Source organism: Zosterops lateralis, assembly GCF_965231275.1.
Source record: "Zosterops lateralis genome assembly, chromosome: 8".
Classification (NCBI taxonomy): Eukaryota; Metazoa; Chordata; class Aves; order Passeriformes; family Zosteropidae; genus Zosterops; species Zosterops lateralis.
The window spans coordinates 15,840,360-15,856,455 of NC_139768.1; the positions used below are offsets into that span (position 1 = coordinate 15,840,360).

At 47.4% G+C, this 16,096-nt stretch overlaps 1 protein-coding gene across 6 annotated transcripts in view; it reads left to right on the top strand.

Annotated features, from left to right (window-relative positions):
- Positions 1 to 11,308, top strand: part of WBP1L (WW domain binding protein 1 like) — a 58,609-nt gene extending 47,301 nt beyond the window's left edge. For all 6 annotated transcript variants that reach the window (XM_083866601.1, XM_083866605.1, XM_083866603.1 and 3 more), the window contains 2 exons: positions 7,536 to 7,697; positions 9,095 to 11,308. In XM_083866601.1, the coding sequence (XP_083722727.1) occupies positions 7,536 to 7,697; positions 9,095 to 9,834 (902 nt within the window). In that variant the 3' untranslated portion in view covers positions 9,835 to 11,308. The remainder of the gene's footprint in view (positions 1 to 7,535; positions 7,698 to 9,094) is intronic.
- The last annotated feature ends 4,788 nt before the right edge of the window (positions 11,309 to 16,096 follow it).

The following is a 16,096-nucleotide window of genomic DNA, read 5'->3' on the forward strand; positions in this document are numbered from 1 at the left end:
TTTTTGGAACATAATAATAAAATACGGAAAAATTTACTGTTGTATTTCCTCCCAGGGAGAAAGATGTTTGGATGTTGGATAAGCTGGGTCAGCATTTTAATTGAACAACTTACTTGGGCTCCCCAGAGAAAACATGGTCCCCAAGGGGGAGAATGGCAGCAGCCACTGGATTTTGCTTCCTAACAGTTTTTATTCAGATCGCTATGATGTGATTGTGATTTGCTGGAGTTTTCCTATGTTGGCCTTTTTTCAGGCCTGTCTTATTGCTTAACCATTCCAAAATACCACTTTTCAAAATACAGGAGAGAATTAATTGAGGAATGCGGTTCCTGTGTTTTGCAGGCTAAAAGTAAGGCTCAAGGTTCTGGATTTTCAACGGTTTAAGAGTATAATGTGGACTGAACACTAAATCCAGATCTCCTGACATCCATCCTCGTGTCTCTCCTTGCCTTTGGAATCATTAAATGATTCCAGAGGCTCTGAACACAGCAAGCAAAGCTGTAGGAAGTACATTTCATTGTGTGGTTGGAAAAATAGTACACTGCTTCAGGAATCATGGAGCATGGAAACAGGCAGCTGCTTGCAAAAGGTTGTAGGATTTACTTTGAGGGCTTAGGTGGTCTTGGGTCATTTAGGTACTGTACAGAACATTGGCAGTGAGTGAGTGTTCATACATTGTGCCTATGCTTGTGCCTGTTTTGTTTCATTGTCTTTTTTAGCAGTGATACTGAGCCCCTCTGTTTCTGAAAGAAAGAAAAGAAAAAAAGATTTTGACTGTTTAGGTCCTAGTGGAAGGGTTGTACAGGAAAAAAATGTTCTGTTTGCAAGCAGCACAGTCAGTGTTTTTGCTGATTTTGAACATTCTGCTCATCTCTGCACGCTTCCCCTTGGAATCGCTAGACAGCTCTTTTCCCAAAAAGCACGCTGCCAGAAAATTCTGGCAAGGATCCGGTTAGTTGCTAAAACTAAAGCAACTGCTGTACCGCGTACATATTCCAGGAGGTCAGCTTTATACTAGGAATTCATGTCCAAGAGTTTGCTGCAGTCTCCAAAACACTCAGTTAAACAATGCACCAGTCCCATGTTTTTATCCTTACCCTGTGTTGTCTTTTCCCACATCCTTTTTCAAAGAGAGATTTTTACTGCTCCTTGCCTTCCACCCAGCCTTCTACATGGTTGTACTTGCTTCTCTTTCCTAGGTGTCTCAAACTTCCCCTTGGGCTGTTCCTCCTCAGCTGTGCTGCAGCAATAACCCTGCCATGACAAAGCCTTGCCGACAGTGTAGGGCAAACAACAGATGTCACAACCACACAGAAACCCATAGTAAATAGGGTCACTGAGGGAGTTATTTCCTGATTTCCTTGGACTTCTTGTAGCCTAATCCAGACAGCCAAATCACCTTAAGTTTGTTTTGGTCTGGCTCAGTAAAATTCCCAGGTCCAAAGCAGAAGGCTAGCTGTCTGGCTTAGCCTGGCTATGCAGATACTGATTTTTGCCCAATGTGGCTGCTTCCACCTGTGCTGTGTTAAACAGCATGGAAAGGCAAGAGAACTTCCTGGTGTTGTTTCACCCCCTGCCCTACATACCTCCAGCATAGTTTGTTTGATCTGTTGTTCCCAGATGTTCAGGACATGGTCTCAGCTGGATGTTCCACTCTAGTCTCTGTTAGACTATTGTTCAACATGCATTTTATCAACATAGATCTCTTGGGAGGGACTGGGCTTACAAATGTGTCATTTGGAGCATGGGAGCAATTGCCCTCGGAAGGCTCCCTCCCTAGGAGAGAGGCATAAGAACGATGTCTGCAGATTTACTGCCTCACGTTGACTCTCATTGCTCAATAGGCAAAGGATTTTTCTGAAACTTGTGTTTTTCCATCTTATCTCATTGCAGTGGGTGTACCATATATAGTGGACTTTATTCCGAAAACTGGAAACCAGTTGCAGTTAAGTGTGTCTCCTTTTGTTGCCAGTTTGGGAGCAAGCAAGCAGGAGTTGGAGATATCTTCAGCTTTTTTCTTTTGCCATTGTACTCTACAAATATTCAGTAACTTTTTCCTGCAGTGAGGTCAGGCTGGGACTGCAGTTCCAATGACTTAAACTAACATAAAACTGTCACTGAAAGTCAGAGTCTTTCTCTTGCTGCTGCTGCTGCTGTGTTTGCCAAACGAGTTTCAACCTGCTCTGGTTCCCTCAAACCAGTTCAAACCACAGTTGCGCACAATGTTGTGCCGGCACAAGAAGAGGTGGAGGAAGCAGCAGGAGGTATGGTTGAGACAGGCAGGAGAGGATCACGTCATTCACCAGCTTCTTTTATTCCTTCTCAAAATGTTCATGGGCCTATGGCATGGATCCTTCATCTGGCATTCTTGAGCTGCAGTGTTGGCTCATACAGGCTTGTGCCTGCAGCGGCAGGAGATGATGTGACCTCTTCCAAAGGACACGATTAAACCCAAGGGCATCCAGGTTGTGGTACCAAGTAAATTTCCCTTTTTTTGATTATAGTGTTGGCTCTCTGAAAGATGATTTTTTTCCCAGCCATGACTGACTGTGAGGCCACCATTTGGGACCGATCTTAGTCAATGAAATTGTCCCACTTCTCCTTCTGTTCAGAACCAGCTCTCATGGAGCCAAAGCTATTACCCAGATGCTTGTCAGGCAGACACAAAGGCACTTTGCAGTATGTTTTGGCTTGCTTTTAGGGGATTTCCTGCCAACAGAGTCATGGCATTTGCCCAAGTTTACCATGAACTTGAGGGCAAATTTCTCTGTTCATACCCTTGGAACGCTCCAGAAAACATTTTCCATTTTGCAGAGGATAAAAGGAGCTTCCCTCAACGGCATTGCTGATGGCAACATCCCAGGCAGCAAATACAGTACAGCATCAAAGCAAACATTACTCCCTCTTTTTTCATGAGGAAGGAGTGCTCTCGTTTTTTATTCTTAAACTGTTTTATTCTTATTTATTTTGAAGTTTGAGCAAAACTATGGTTACTGTCCTAGAAGGGGTTTTCTTGAAGATTTAAGCATGCTCTTTCACAGCTGTTAGGAAACATCTTTGGTGTATGACCATGTAATGGGACTCCCTTTCCCAAGAATGCTGCAAATGTAGCAGCCTTCTCTTTCTTAAGTATTTCCTCTGGTTGTGAGAAATGGCTTTCACAGGTCCTAATTCCATTCCCAGGTGTTTCTGCAGCTCCCATTCTGACTTCCTGAGCTTTGTGCTCATGTCAGGCTTACAGCTCTGAGCTTACAGATTGTGCTGCTTCTTTTACTTTTATGAAAGGTTTTGGTGCTCTGGCAGGGAAATCTCTTGGCAATAATCAACTCTTCAGTTGTGACTGTTTCACCTTTGCATCATTATCCACCTGTAGACATCACCAGTGAATTTAACAAAAAATATAGCAGTGTTTCTCAGGACTCAGTAGATTTTGGGCTGAAGAGTGTTGTAACTTCTGACTCCTCCTTAAACCAAGAGCAAGACTGAAATTGCCCTCAAGTCTAGTGGTCTCCTGGTGCCTGTTTTGTTCCAGACTGGTACTTTGTTTCTGCTCAGGCTATCTATCAGAAGTTGTATTTTCAAAGTCACTGTTTGTTTTTTATCTGTCATGTTGTTCTCAGGTTGCCACAAGCTTTTGTTCCCAGTGGTCACTGCCAGGTGGCTGTGGAAAATACTCTCAGATCAGACATTGAATGGCAAATTTGGCTCAGAATGTGTCTTCCAGCCATTGTTCCTTTTCCAGTGAGTGCAGCAGTAGCTCAATACAATGCTGCTGAAAAGCAGTTCATATCCATTTGGGAAGAAGGTACATCTTGGAACAGCAAGGGGAAGGTGTTTGGCAACAGTGAAGGCTTTTGGGGACATTGAAGACAACCAGAAGCTCAGTTTTACTTGGCTTTTAGAGGCTTTTTAGTGCCAAACTTTCGTTGCCTCTGTACATCTTACCCATTTTCAGCACAAGACAGAATTGGTACCTGTTTTTACTCTGAAGGAGGTGTTAGTGTGTGCTGTTGCTATGCTTGGCCCCTGCGTTTCCTGCGTTTCCTGCTCATGTAGTGTTGTTTTTGGGTGTATTTGCAATTCCCCTCCTGCCAAATGAGCTGCTGGCTGCACGGGCCAGTGGTCTGCTCAGCTCACCTCCCTGCTGCTGGTTTGAAGCCAAGCTTCACCAGGTGTACAAATGCACAGCTCAGCCATGAACATCTTCACTGTTCACTCCATACTTTTAGACATAATATTTGCAATTGCACTTGGCATTGGAGCATAGCTTTATTCTAAATAAATGATCATACTATATTTTTGCTAGACCTTTGCAATTTTCTGTTCTGCAGCCAAAACTGCAGCAGTACCCAACTCCTGGTAAGGGAGTGTTGTAGAGCCTTTTATGGAGGCCCTGAACTCCCAGCAACCAGAGCTGTGCCCAGTCCTTCTCCCAGCACTGGCACTTCTGCTCCGGTGACAACCAGGGAGACCCTCGTGTGCCTCAGCTCCCATGGGTTTCCCATCCTATTGCTTGTGATGCACAGGAGGCTTCCAGCCCTGAGGTGCAGATGTGCTGTTGGGTGACAAGGTGGGGACACGGCCACTGCAGAGGATGCCAGAAGCCCGGCCAGCAAATGATGCTGGTGGGCACATGCTGCTGATCTCCCGTGATCATCCAGGCAAGTCCTCCAGGCTCGTGCTGAGTCCTCCATCCAGGCTCGTGCTGAGTCAGGGGTTGAGTAATTCCTAGAAGCTCTAGGAAGTGTCAGCAGTTAATGAAACCAGGCAATAATGTGGTATTAGTGGTTTTTTTTCTGGAAGTTCTCATGAAAAACAACAGCTCTCATCCTCTCGCATTTGCGAGCATGGCACAGACCCTTTGCAGGAGAATGAAGGTGTTGTTCCTGGCACCGAGGCCAAATTGCAATCCACTAAATTGTGGTGTGTTTACTTAAATGCCACCTGCGGTTTCAGTAGGATCCAACATTAATTTATTATCCTAAGCTGTTGTATGTTGTTACTGCATGTTGTTAACAGAGTTGCCACACCTCTTCCCAGGAATGGCTGAGCTTACTCTGACCCCTATTCTCAGCTTGTGCATCAGTTTGTGTGCAAAGCACTTTGGGACTATTTTTTGGAGTGGGTAGAGAAGTTTTCTAAAGAAATACTTTTTTAATCTTCTGGATGCAGGCTTGGGTGGGAGCAGTTATTCCCTGCAGAAATATTTGGCTGCTACAGCTGAGATTGCTTAACAGTGGCAGTTCTCCAGGACATCTTAACTAATTAAGTGCTGTTTGCTGCCATTGTATGTAGACTCCTTGGGAAAGGAGATGATCAAATGTGTTTAAAAGCATCTGTTTTCATAACTGTAGCTAAAATCCCTGGATAGCTGGGTGTAATTTTCCATTGTTATTGAACTCATGATCATGGACTGCTCTTCGAAAATAAGAAGTACTTAGAAGATGAACTGCAGGCCTGCCTCAGTGCATGGTGGCATGCTGTGCCAATGACCTGGTTTTGATGAGTGTATTCTTGCTTCCTCAGCAAGCAAGAGCCAAGGGACCTTCTCTTAGCGAGAAATAAAGTGTATTTATTGGTGAGAGTCTTCAGACTGTGAGACAGTTGAAGTATTGGATTTGTGTACCAAGATTTTGGTAATGAGAGAGGCTACAGGAATGGTTGCAAATGTTTGGCTTCAGAGTGAAGGGTAGTCTGGGTCAATCCTTTTAGTTTATATAAAAAGGCTTTTTTTAGAAACAAGGGGGTATTCGGAGGTCAGTGGCCACATTCTCAATTTGGTTTGGGAAGTTCAGAGAGCATCTTGAGTACTTTGTCCTTTGTTTCTCTGGAGTGAAGATCACAGTTTCTCTGGTCATCGTGGTACAGCTGAGCATGCTGGCCAGAGAAACTAGCCAGGAACCTTCATTTCCAGTCAAGAAAAAAAAAAAAAGAGGGGGAATCTGTAACACCTTCATTTGATAGCAGATTTTGATAAGTTTGGTGGTAAGGCAGGTTCCAGTTGATTAGGGAAATACAGATTGCACAAGGCAGGAGGGAGATTTCAGTTTGCTGTGCCAAAATACGTGAGGAATTTGGGTTACAACAGAGGGAGGTGAAAGTCCCCACTCAAAATGCTGAGAGACACAATATGGCACATCCAGTTCACCTACAAACAGCCCAGTGCAGGTCTCTGAGATGGGTGATAATGATAGACTGCCCTTCGTCCTGAGCCAGAGCAATACTCCTTTCATTCTTTCAATTCCTAAACTGTTCACCTTTCCCCACCTAGCTCTTAGCAGAGAAAACATTGCAAACACAGCAGGGGATGCTGAAAACATCAAGGTATTGTAAAGGCGTGACTGGAGGTTTTTAGTGGAGAGAGAAGAGCAGTTTGATACCACAGGATAGACTGGCTCCTGAAAATGGGCTGTGGCATTCGAAATCTCCATTTTGACTGCTTGGGAATAGTGAAGAGTGGCAGAGGTGTTACAGAAAGAAACACAGTGTTGTGATTTCTAGTGAGGAGTAACTGCTAAGCTTATGTGTTTCTAAAGGAAGAGCTCCCCCAGTATCTTTAGATGCAAAAATTGAGCATAAAAAAGATAGGAATTACGGACACTGGGGATAGAGCTTACAGACACTGGGGGTAGGTCTGCAGTGGGCTGCAGTTGCAGGAGACAAAAACCTAATCTGGAGTGAATGTTCCAGTTTTTTGAAGTGTGTCTCAGAAACATTTTGTAGTGCATGTAAGTGAGAAATTTGTGGAAAGGGAGAGCTATTCCACATGTTGGAGGGCGTGGGTAAAATTCAGGAAGTGGTCTTTTTAAATTCTCTTTTAAGAAGCAGCGTATGTACGGTACAACAGTGCACAGAAACCAGACATGACCACAAACAAAGCAGAAGTTAGGTTTCTTGAGGATTCAGAGAGGGAGGCTAGTTTAATTTAATTTTGGATAATTTAAGACATTGAATACAAAAATAAGTTTTAAAAATATTTTGAGACATTTATGAAAAAAGAGCATGTTTTTGTTAAACATAACAATGAAGGATTTGGGCTGGAAATTAAAGAGCAGTGCAAACAAAAGCAAAACATAGTGCTTGGGGTTTTTCTCTTCTTCTGTGGTCAATCTGCAGAGTGTCTTTTGTGTCTTGATTGTTATTTTCAAACCAAAGTGGCTGTGGGAGGCAAGCTTAATGCTATTCACAGCTCTGCTCATTTTTGGCTGGAAGAAATGGTAACCAAAGGGTAGGAGCAATGGAGGGGGGAGCCCTGTCTCCATATTTGGTTCTTCTCCAGAGTTGTACCTATTGCACATGATCCACGTTGTACCAAAGTGCATTCAGAGTTTCCCATTTCTGGCAAGGCTGTTGGAGTTGCAGTGTCCCACACAGGCAAGAAGGTCAGTGTTGAAACCTCCTGACCTAACATGTATTTCTGCCTTTAGAGCAGTGCAGGTTCAGATCCAGGCTTTCAGATGATCTTCTCCATTGGTTTCTTGGGTTTGGACACAGCTCTCACAGAATGGCTAACACTTGGCTCTCCTCTGCTGCAGGGTTTTGGCTGGTGTGGACCATCATCATCATCCTCAGCTGCTGTTGTGTTTGCCACCACCGCCGCACCAAGCACCGCCTCCAGGCCCAGCAGCGGCAGCACGAGATCAACCTGATCGCCTACCGGGAGGCCCATAACTACTCAGCCCTGCCCTTTTATTTCCGTATGTACCTCACCCTGCTTTGCCTGGAGACCCTGGGGAGCATGGCAGCAGCCAGTTTCCCGTGTTAGCTGGAAGGAAGGAGCAACAATTGGCTTCAGCAAGGGGCTGTTGTGGACACCTTTGCTGCCTAACCATGGTGTGCAGAGGGGAGATGGTGTTGGATGCATTTGAACCCCCCTGAGTCTGGAGTTGAACCACACCAACTACAGCACCTTCAAACCCACCCTGAGAGTGTGGTGGTTCCCTGGGTGGTTTTCTGTTCTTAAAATACCTCATTCAGGACTTTGTGGATGTTTCTCCTTTCCAGCTGGGACTTGCTGCTGGTGGGACTGAGGTGTGGGAAGTGGCTTCACAAAATTTGGTCACACAGACTGGGGCAAAGTGGAGTCTCAGCAGAGACTTTGCTGGCTCCCACCCTGTGCTGTTGTTCCTCGGCCACACTGCTGGTGAGCAGCCCTAGGACTTTGTATGAAGGAGGTGTTGCCCACAGCTCAGGGAAAGTACAATCACTTTGTGCTCTCCTTGTGTTCTGCTATGCTGTGCTAGAACAGCAAGTCTCCTTCTGACTGGAGGTACCACAGCTGAGTTTCCTCTGACAGACTGTTGAATTGCATGTATAAACTTGCTTTTCTTGTTAAATTCTGGCAGTCACCTCAGCAATCATCCCCAGCAGCCTTTTCCTCCCCAGCCCCAGGGATATGCAATTGCACATGGAAAATTGCAATGCTATCCTTAAATGTTTCCAGTGTTTAAGTACATTCTGTCTATATAGACTATTTTGTTGCCTCTTAGGAAATAAACAAAAATTTTCATGGGTTTGAAAGACTGTAAGTACAATAATCCAAACTCTTTTGCCAGTACTGCCAATTTATTCTGACTGCACTAGAGGAATCGAATCCAGCAACCAAAAGCCAGGACCTCCAAGTTCCTTGAAACTGCTCATGTCTCTTCATATTTGTACAATGCTTTGTGAGATGAAATCTTTGCTCTTGAAAGTGGAAATTTGGCTGAGAAGGCAGTGTTGGAGAGGGCTGGGGAGTTGTTCCCTCCGGCCAACACAGGCCATCCCCCAGTGTAGTTTATGGGGCTGTACTGGGGTACATGGTCCAGGGAGGTTTGCCTGGTAAGTATAGAGAGAGCCAGGAGATCAGGCTGCTGTTCATAATTGTGTCCATCTCCTCCTGTAATGGTGCCCTCCTCTGCCATGTTTGCTGCTTCTCTGTAACATAACACCCCTCACCTGGGGCAAGTTCTGGCACCCCTTTGTAGAGCCTGTTGTGTTGTTCAGTAGGAAGGTGCTGGTAGGTGACAAACGCCATACTGACCTGTATTAGTGACTCGTTTCCTGACATAAGCTGCTCCTGAAATAACTTCTCCTCCTTGCCTCCCACTTCTAGGGTTTTTGCCAAACTATTTGCTACCTCCCTATGAGGAAGTGGTGAACCGACCGCCGACCCCTCCGCCCCCATACAGTGCCTTACATCAGCAGTGTGTCCCAGCAGGCAGCAGTAGCACAATCCCAGACACGCCCAGGACCCTGCAGCCAGCACAGAGCAGCTCTGCAGCACCCAACAGCAATAACAGCAGTACTGACAGCACGGGGGTGTCCAGCCACGGGGACCCCGAGCCCTCCACCACCGTGCTGGGCCAGAGAGCCGTCGCCAAAATGCAAAGTGTCGAGCCCGGCAGCACCAGCACAGGGGCCGAGCTGGTGGAGAGGGCCGGTCCCGATAAGGATACGGAGTGCAAGGAGGAACTGCTGAAAGGTTACAGCTCTGAGAGCTTAGAGCAGAGCAGCGCCATTCCCGACGCCAAGGACAAGACGCCGGGCAGGCAGCGCCGGTTCACCGGCGACTCGGGCATAGAAGTCTGCGTATGCAACCGGGGTCATCACGACGACGACCTCAAGGAGTTTGACGGGCTCATCGATGACGCTCTGGATGGGCCTCTGGACTTCTGCGACAGCTGCAGCGGCCGTCCCCACGGGGACGAGGAGGAAGGGCTCTTCAGTGCCACGGAGGAGCAGCACCGCGAACACAGCCACCACCACCTGCCCCGGCAGCCGGTGTGTGTACTCTTGAACACAATAAATGAGCAGGACTCTCCAAACTCTTGTACCAATAACTCCCCCAGCTAAGGTGGCTGAGTGGAAGGGAGAATCGGGGGAAAAAAAAAACAAATAAAAATGGAATAAGAGGATTAAAACTTTAACAGGAGGAAAAGGTGATACAACCTTCTTTTTTGTTTTTGTTTTTTTTTTTCTTTCTCCCCTCCAATATAATATGGGGACTAGACCTCAAAGGCCCACCTTGTGGGGGACGGGTCATTCTGGGTTTTGTTAATTGTATCTGCCCTGCTCCATGGAGCAGGGACTGATGTTTCTCGATGAGACCTTCTAAAAAATGGAATTTTTCCAATGGTGATTTTGGTGATGGTTATTATGAGTTTGTTGGTTTTAGTTTTCTGAAACACTGCTTTATCTTACAATCAGTAAAACTCAGCAAATCTCACCCTGGGAGGATACCAGATCACCGTAAGGCTTCAACCTCCAGGTGTCTTCCCAGAAGCGAGCAGCTTCTGACAGTGCCGGCAGTCAGTAGCCCAAGAGTTCTGGTTTGATAAAGTGCTCTTGAGGCATTGGGGATCTATTTTCATCTTTTTTCCTTCTTTTTTTTTTTTTTCTTTTTTTTTTTTTTTCTTTTTCTTTTTTTTTTTTTTTTTTTTCTTTTTTTTTTTTTTCTTTTTTTTTTTTTCTTTTTTTTTTTTTTTCTTTCCTGATGTTAAGTTTCCCTGAAGCTGGTGGTGAATGCCCAGACACATCAGCCCTATAATCTCTGGTGCTTCAGTGTTTAAGACAGCAGGTAGGAAATTTCCCACTTGAAGCTGGTGACTGAAGGACCAGTTTCTTCTAGAAGGAGTGTTAGTCTACCTTAGACAATTTGAAAAGAAGAGGTTTGCAGAAATTTGCCTTTCTGTGTCATTTTTAAACACAAGTGTGTTCCTTCAATGCCTCCAAGAGCACAGTTAGCAGTAGAATCCAGGCAGCTGGGCTGCCTTCCAAGTACTGTGGTCTCCGAATGACCTTTTCCTGGTGTGCTGCAAAAGGGCTTGGCTTTATTTTTGTCCTTTTTTTTTGCACCCCGATAGCAGCACACTGGAGTTCAGATGACAAAAGAACAGGGCTCTCCTTGGCCAGCGTGCCTTCAAGCTTTAGTGATGCATGTTGAACAAATGGAGACGAGAGCTCCGTCCATTGCGAAAGGGATGATTTACCTTGTAGATGTGGAAGACCTGTGCAGTATTTTTTTTTTTTATCCAAAAGTTTGGTGCGATTCTAATGATGACCACTTAAAGAAATGAATGTCTGTTTTCTTTCTCTTTCTTTTCGGTTTTTTTAATGGTGGCAACTGGCTACTGTATAATGTCTGTGAGCGTGTGTGTGTGACTGCAATCCATGCATGCGAGTCCTACTGGTAATATGAAAACCTGCTGTAAGACTGCAAGAAAATTTACTGTAGCTTTGCTTTAATAAACAGTAGAGATTTTTGTTAGTAACAACCTGAAGGAAGAAAAAAAGAAAAAAAAAAAAAGGAAGAGCTGAAACTAACATTCCCTAGAGTGCTCATGTGGAAAAGAGCGCAGTTCAGACTATGTAACTTGTTCTTGAGATTTCTCCCTGTCCCTTTTATAATTATGGTCGTCCAGATCATTACTGTTATGGGGAAAAAAAAATTGAAACCTGAACTCAGACATACTCAGATCTGATTGATTGAAAACCAAAATCAGTTTTAACTAAGGTGGAAACCAAAATATAATGCCTTTTCTGATAACTTGTCCATGTGTATGTGTATCATTCTGTGAGCTAAGAACAAGATCTGTCTTTAGTTTGTGAATTTGTTTTGTTATTCTTCGTAGAGGTGTGTTGGTGCTGGCTGGCTACAGCGCAAGGGAAGTGGTGCTTATGCCAGCATTTTGCCTGCACATTTGGGGAGAGCACTCTTACCTTACAGGGTTTGGATAAACCTCACTCCTTTGCCCATCACAGCCTTTCTCTTCCCTCAGAACTGCTGATAAAGACAGCTCTTCAGTTTGTGTCTTAGGGTGCTCTTAACAATGAAGGACTTTGATTTGGATTCAAGAGACCTCATTCCTGGATGTCTGGAGCCTGGATACCTGGATGAGTGATAACAGGGAGGCTGCACATGCCCCAGAGCCTGGGGCTGGTCACTTCCAGCTGTGTACACTGACCACATGTACCTTTTGAGAAGATAATTAAAGATTCCCAGTGCCACTCCCAGGAATTCTGTATGCACTGGCACCTGGTTTTGTTCCTCACACTACAGAGGAAGCTAAAAGATCACATCAGTGTGTAAGGAATGGGGTTTGCTGCTCTAAGTCTGGGGATGACCCTGTGCAAGTGGAGGACCCTTTGCCAACATTTCTGCGGCATAAGGAATCTCCGTATTTGCTTTCCAGCCATCCCACTAAGGGCAGGGGAATCCTCTGGACATGAAGGTAAGTACCAGTAAGCCGAACTGATGTTTCTAATTCTAAAAAGGAAGAAGCAGTGATGTACCTCTTTTATGACTCCTGGAGGGTTTTTTGGCATTTAAAGACCATAAAGAAATAAATGGGCACAAACCACATCTCTTCAGCCCACGAGTGCCTGAGGAGCAGGACTGTTAATGGCTCTCAGTGCTTTAGGATTTTAGGCCTGCAGCCAAGGGGCAGCTGGTATGGGGAGAAGGAGTTGTGGCAGGACAGGACAGGAGGCAGGCGAGCTCCTTAGACATAGCATGGGTGGTGCCTCTTCAGGAGGCCAAAAACTGAGGACTCCCAAAGCTCCAGTTTTGGAGCTTTAGAAAGGTGCTTGACCCTCACATGTATCTCTGTGTAGGAAGCCAACATGGCCCAAAGAGAGCTCTTCTCCAAATGCACGTTGTGTAAAATGCTGGAGGTGTGAGGACACGAGCAGATGTGCATCTCCAGCACTGGAGCACCAAACCCCACCCATTCCCAGCTATAAGGGCGTTTTATTGGGAGTCCTGTTGTTTGAAAACTGAATTGCAATGATGCAGCAGGTTTGACAGCAAATTAGTGTCAATCTACTGCTCGGTGTTCTGCTTTACAATGTGCTCTAGGTATGGCTGCCAATATTCCTTGAAGTCTGTTTTTGCTGGAGTCCATGGCAGAGTGGAGCTGCTTACACAGAATGTTTTTGGCCACTGAAGCTGCCTCCCGAGGGCAAGGACCCAGTATGTGTCCTGGTGGGCTGGGGCTCTGTTGCCTGGGGACAGACAGGTGAAGAGCACAGTGTGGTGGCTCAGTGTCCTCTGGGCACAACGGTGGCTCCTGGGTTCAGTGGATACTGCAGCATCTCCTTGGTGTTCCCAAGGGACTGTTCAGCTCTGCGATGATGCAAGCTCATCATCTGGGAGTACTAGTGTGGTATTCCTGCTGCATATCATTGCATGTTTGTACAACTGTGTGGATGGGTGTTGGCTGAAGATGGAGGAGGAGGGAATTGTGTCTTGATGCTTGCTGGCAGCCTGCTGTCAGAGCTTTGCCTGCCTAACTGGAGGCTAAGGAAAGCTGAGGTGCAGTTAAACCTCTGTGTTACACAGTCATCAAAAGCTTCCTGGGGCAGGAAGCCTGGAGAGAAGCAGAATGGGTGGCTCCACTGCCAGCATGAGGCTGTTCCGCTGAGCAATGGGAGTTCTGGGCTCCCTGGGCACCCCTCACCACTCGGGGATGTGAGTCAGTGTGTCTGAGTTCCTGCTCTGCACAGCCCGGGCTCCCACTGCCGTATCTCTCCTGGCATGACCTGCTCCTGGCAGAGTTTGGCCGGGAGCTGGGGCACAGTCCAGCTCCAGTGAATGAACTCCTTTGCTGTCCTGAATGAGTGGTTCTCCCCAAAGGCTGCTGCTTCCTGGCCCACTACCACCACCTGTGCAACACATCCCAGGGAGGCTTTTGCCGCTGGTGGGTTTTTTTGTTGTTTTGTTTTTGGTGGGTTTTTTTGTTTATTTGTTTGTGTTTTGTGTTTTTCTTTTTTTTTCCTTTGGTTTATATAGAAAAGCCTAGACAGGCCGGAAGAGGGAGCATACTGGCAGCCCCTGGCTCAGGCAAGCCCCACAGCATCCCACAGTGGGCAGCCTGGGAAGGCCAGGATGAGTTGCTGCTTCGTCAGAGCTGGTTCCCCCCATCCCTGCAGCACAGATCTGTTTTTATCAGATGGGCCGCGTGCCCGCTGCGGGGCTGTCGCGACGGTGGTGCAAGCGCTGCAGTCTCTGTGCCGGGGGGTCACAGGCTGCCGGCTTCTTTCCCGGTTTGTTTTCGGCCGGCAAACAGCTGTGTCCTGAGGTCTGTGCTTACTCAGCTCTCCTGGCACTATGCCTGCTGCAGAGCCCGCAGGTATTCCAAGCGTCTCCTGCTCCTCCTGGGCTGGCCGTCACTCTCCAGCACAGTCCAGGGTCAGCCGGTGCCTGGTGCAAAGAGAAGCCTCTCAAACCTGGAGGGCTTCTGAGCTGAGCCCTGTGGTGCAGCTGGGTCAGCCAAGTGCAGTGGGGGTGGCTGTGCCCCCCAAAATGAGTTTGTGTGATGGAAAGGCTCGGGCTTGCTCTGCCCAGTGCCCTCAGCAAGCTGCACATCTGCTTCATGGTACCCCAGAAACACTGTGGGAACAGCCATGACAGCCATGAACGAAAAACCTTCATTGTTTCCATCATCACCAATTCCTCCCTTGCAGACCCCCTTTGCTTCAGGGAGCTGGAGCCAGTGGCCCAGGTAAAGCTTTCTGGTGCAGCCAGGGGTTTGGGTGCAGCAGACAGCCCCGGAGCAGCTGTCAGGATAGAAATACCAGCCAGTGATTCAGCAGTGCCTCTGCCCACTCCCAGAGCAGGGAGCAGCCATGCCGGGGGCTGTTTACCAGCTCACAAAGTGCCAGACAGCTGGTTCTGGGTACTGAATTTCCCCAGCAGCATCTGGGCAGGAGGTGGGCTGGGTGGGGAACAAGACACCCTGCAGCACCCAGCTGGGGGTGCTGGGATTTGCAGCACATGCTGGTTTCCAGCCCTAGGACAGCACATGCCAGGCCTGGCAAATGGGGAAGGTGGATTGCAAGAGGCTGTGGCTGGAGGCATTCTCCAGTTTAAAAACATTCCTGGTTCAAAGGTCCCCATTTCTTCCACAAGGTGCATGCTGGCTTTCAGCACTTCTGTGGGTGCATTGGCAAACCAGCAGGGTGTTGGCCCCATGTTGACTCTGGCAAGGAGAAAATCCTTTCCCTTACTAAGAGCAAATTCAAATGCCTTGGCAAAGGGGTACAGATGTGCTGGAGGTCCTGTGGATGCTCCTGGAGGCATCACACTGCTACAGGAGACTGGAGTGGAGCCTCCCTGGCCAGTATGTGCTGCCAGTGACAGGATCTGGGGCAGGGGAAGGACAAGGCTGGTATGGAGGTGCCAATCCCCAGGGAAGCCCAGAGCATCATGTTTAGCCAAGCTTTCCCAAAGCCTGTTCTGAGTCCTGTCCCTCTTCACCCATACAGCTTCAGTGTGTCATAGCATAAGGGAGGGATTGGAAACCCAGTGGCACCCCTGGTGTGATGGAAACAGGCAGGAAAGCAGAAAGATATGTGAGGCTCAGCCCTTAGAAGCCATCAGAGACTCTGTGCAGCAGCAGTGGGGCTTGGCTCCTGCTGTGCTCCTTCTGCCCGGCTTCTGTTGGGTCAGCTGCTCAAACCAGCCTGAGGATTGGCCTTGGGACAGCTATGTGCATGGCAGTTCTTCCTCCAGCTCCTCCCTACCACCCTGAGCCCCCAAGAAAATGGCCTAGCAGGAGGGAGGATGCTCCTGGTGCTGTGCCAGGCTTCAAATACATTGCCTTAATCACCACCCTTTGGCCACAGGCTGACAGGACCCATTTGGAATTGGATGCCAGTGTTGAAGGGGCTGCATGAAAGCCAAGTGCTGGGGGTTTGAAAGAATTCGTACACACTGAGCAGGAGGTTCACTGGTGGGGAAGTTTATGTCTGTTTTCCTGCCTGCTCGCAAGAGAGAGGGCAGAGGAAAAAGGAGGGGCTGTGCAGGGCTGGGGTGTCACATTGTGCTGGGGCTCTGTGGGGCTTTCCCCCCTGCCTTGGTTACTTTCCCTCCAGGGGCCCTCAGCCATAGCTGTGCAGCTATTTAGTTAAATATTAAGAGGTCAAGTAATAGAGAACCAGAAACCTAATTACACGCTGCCCTCCATGGCACAGTAGTTTTTGGCAAAAGCAAAGCAAACACGGCCCCTTGTGTTACGGGAAGGTTGTGCTGCTGCTGCTGCTGGAACGATGGCCAAAATCCAGGCAGACAGTGAGCACTCAGGACAGTGAGCAGGCAGCAGCTGCTGCACAGAGG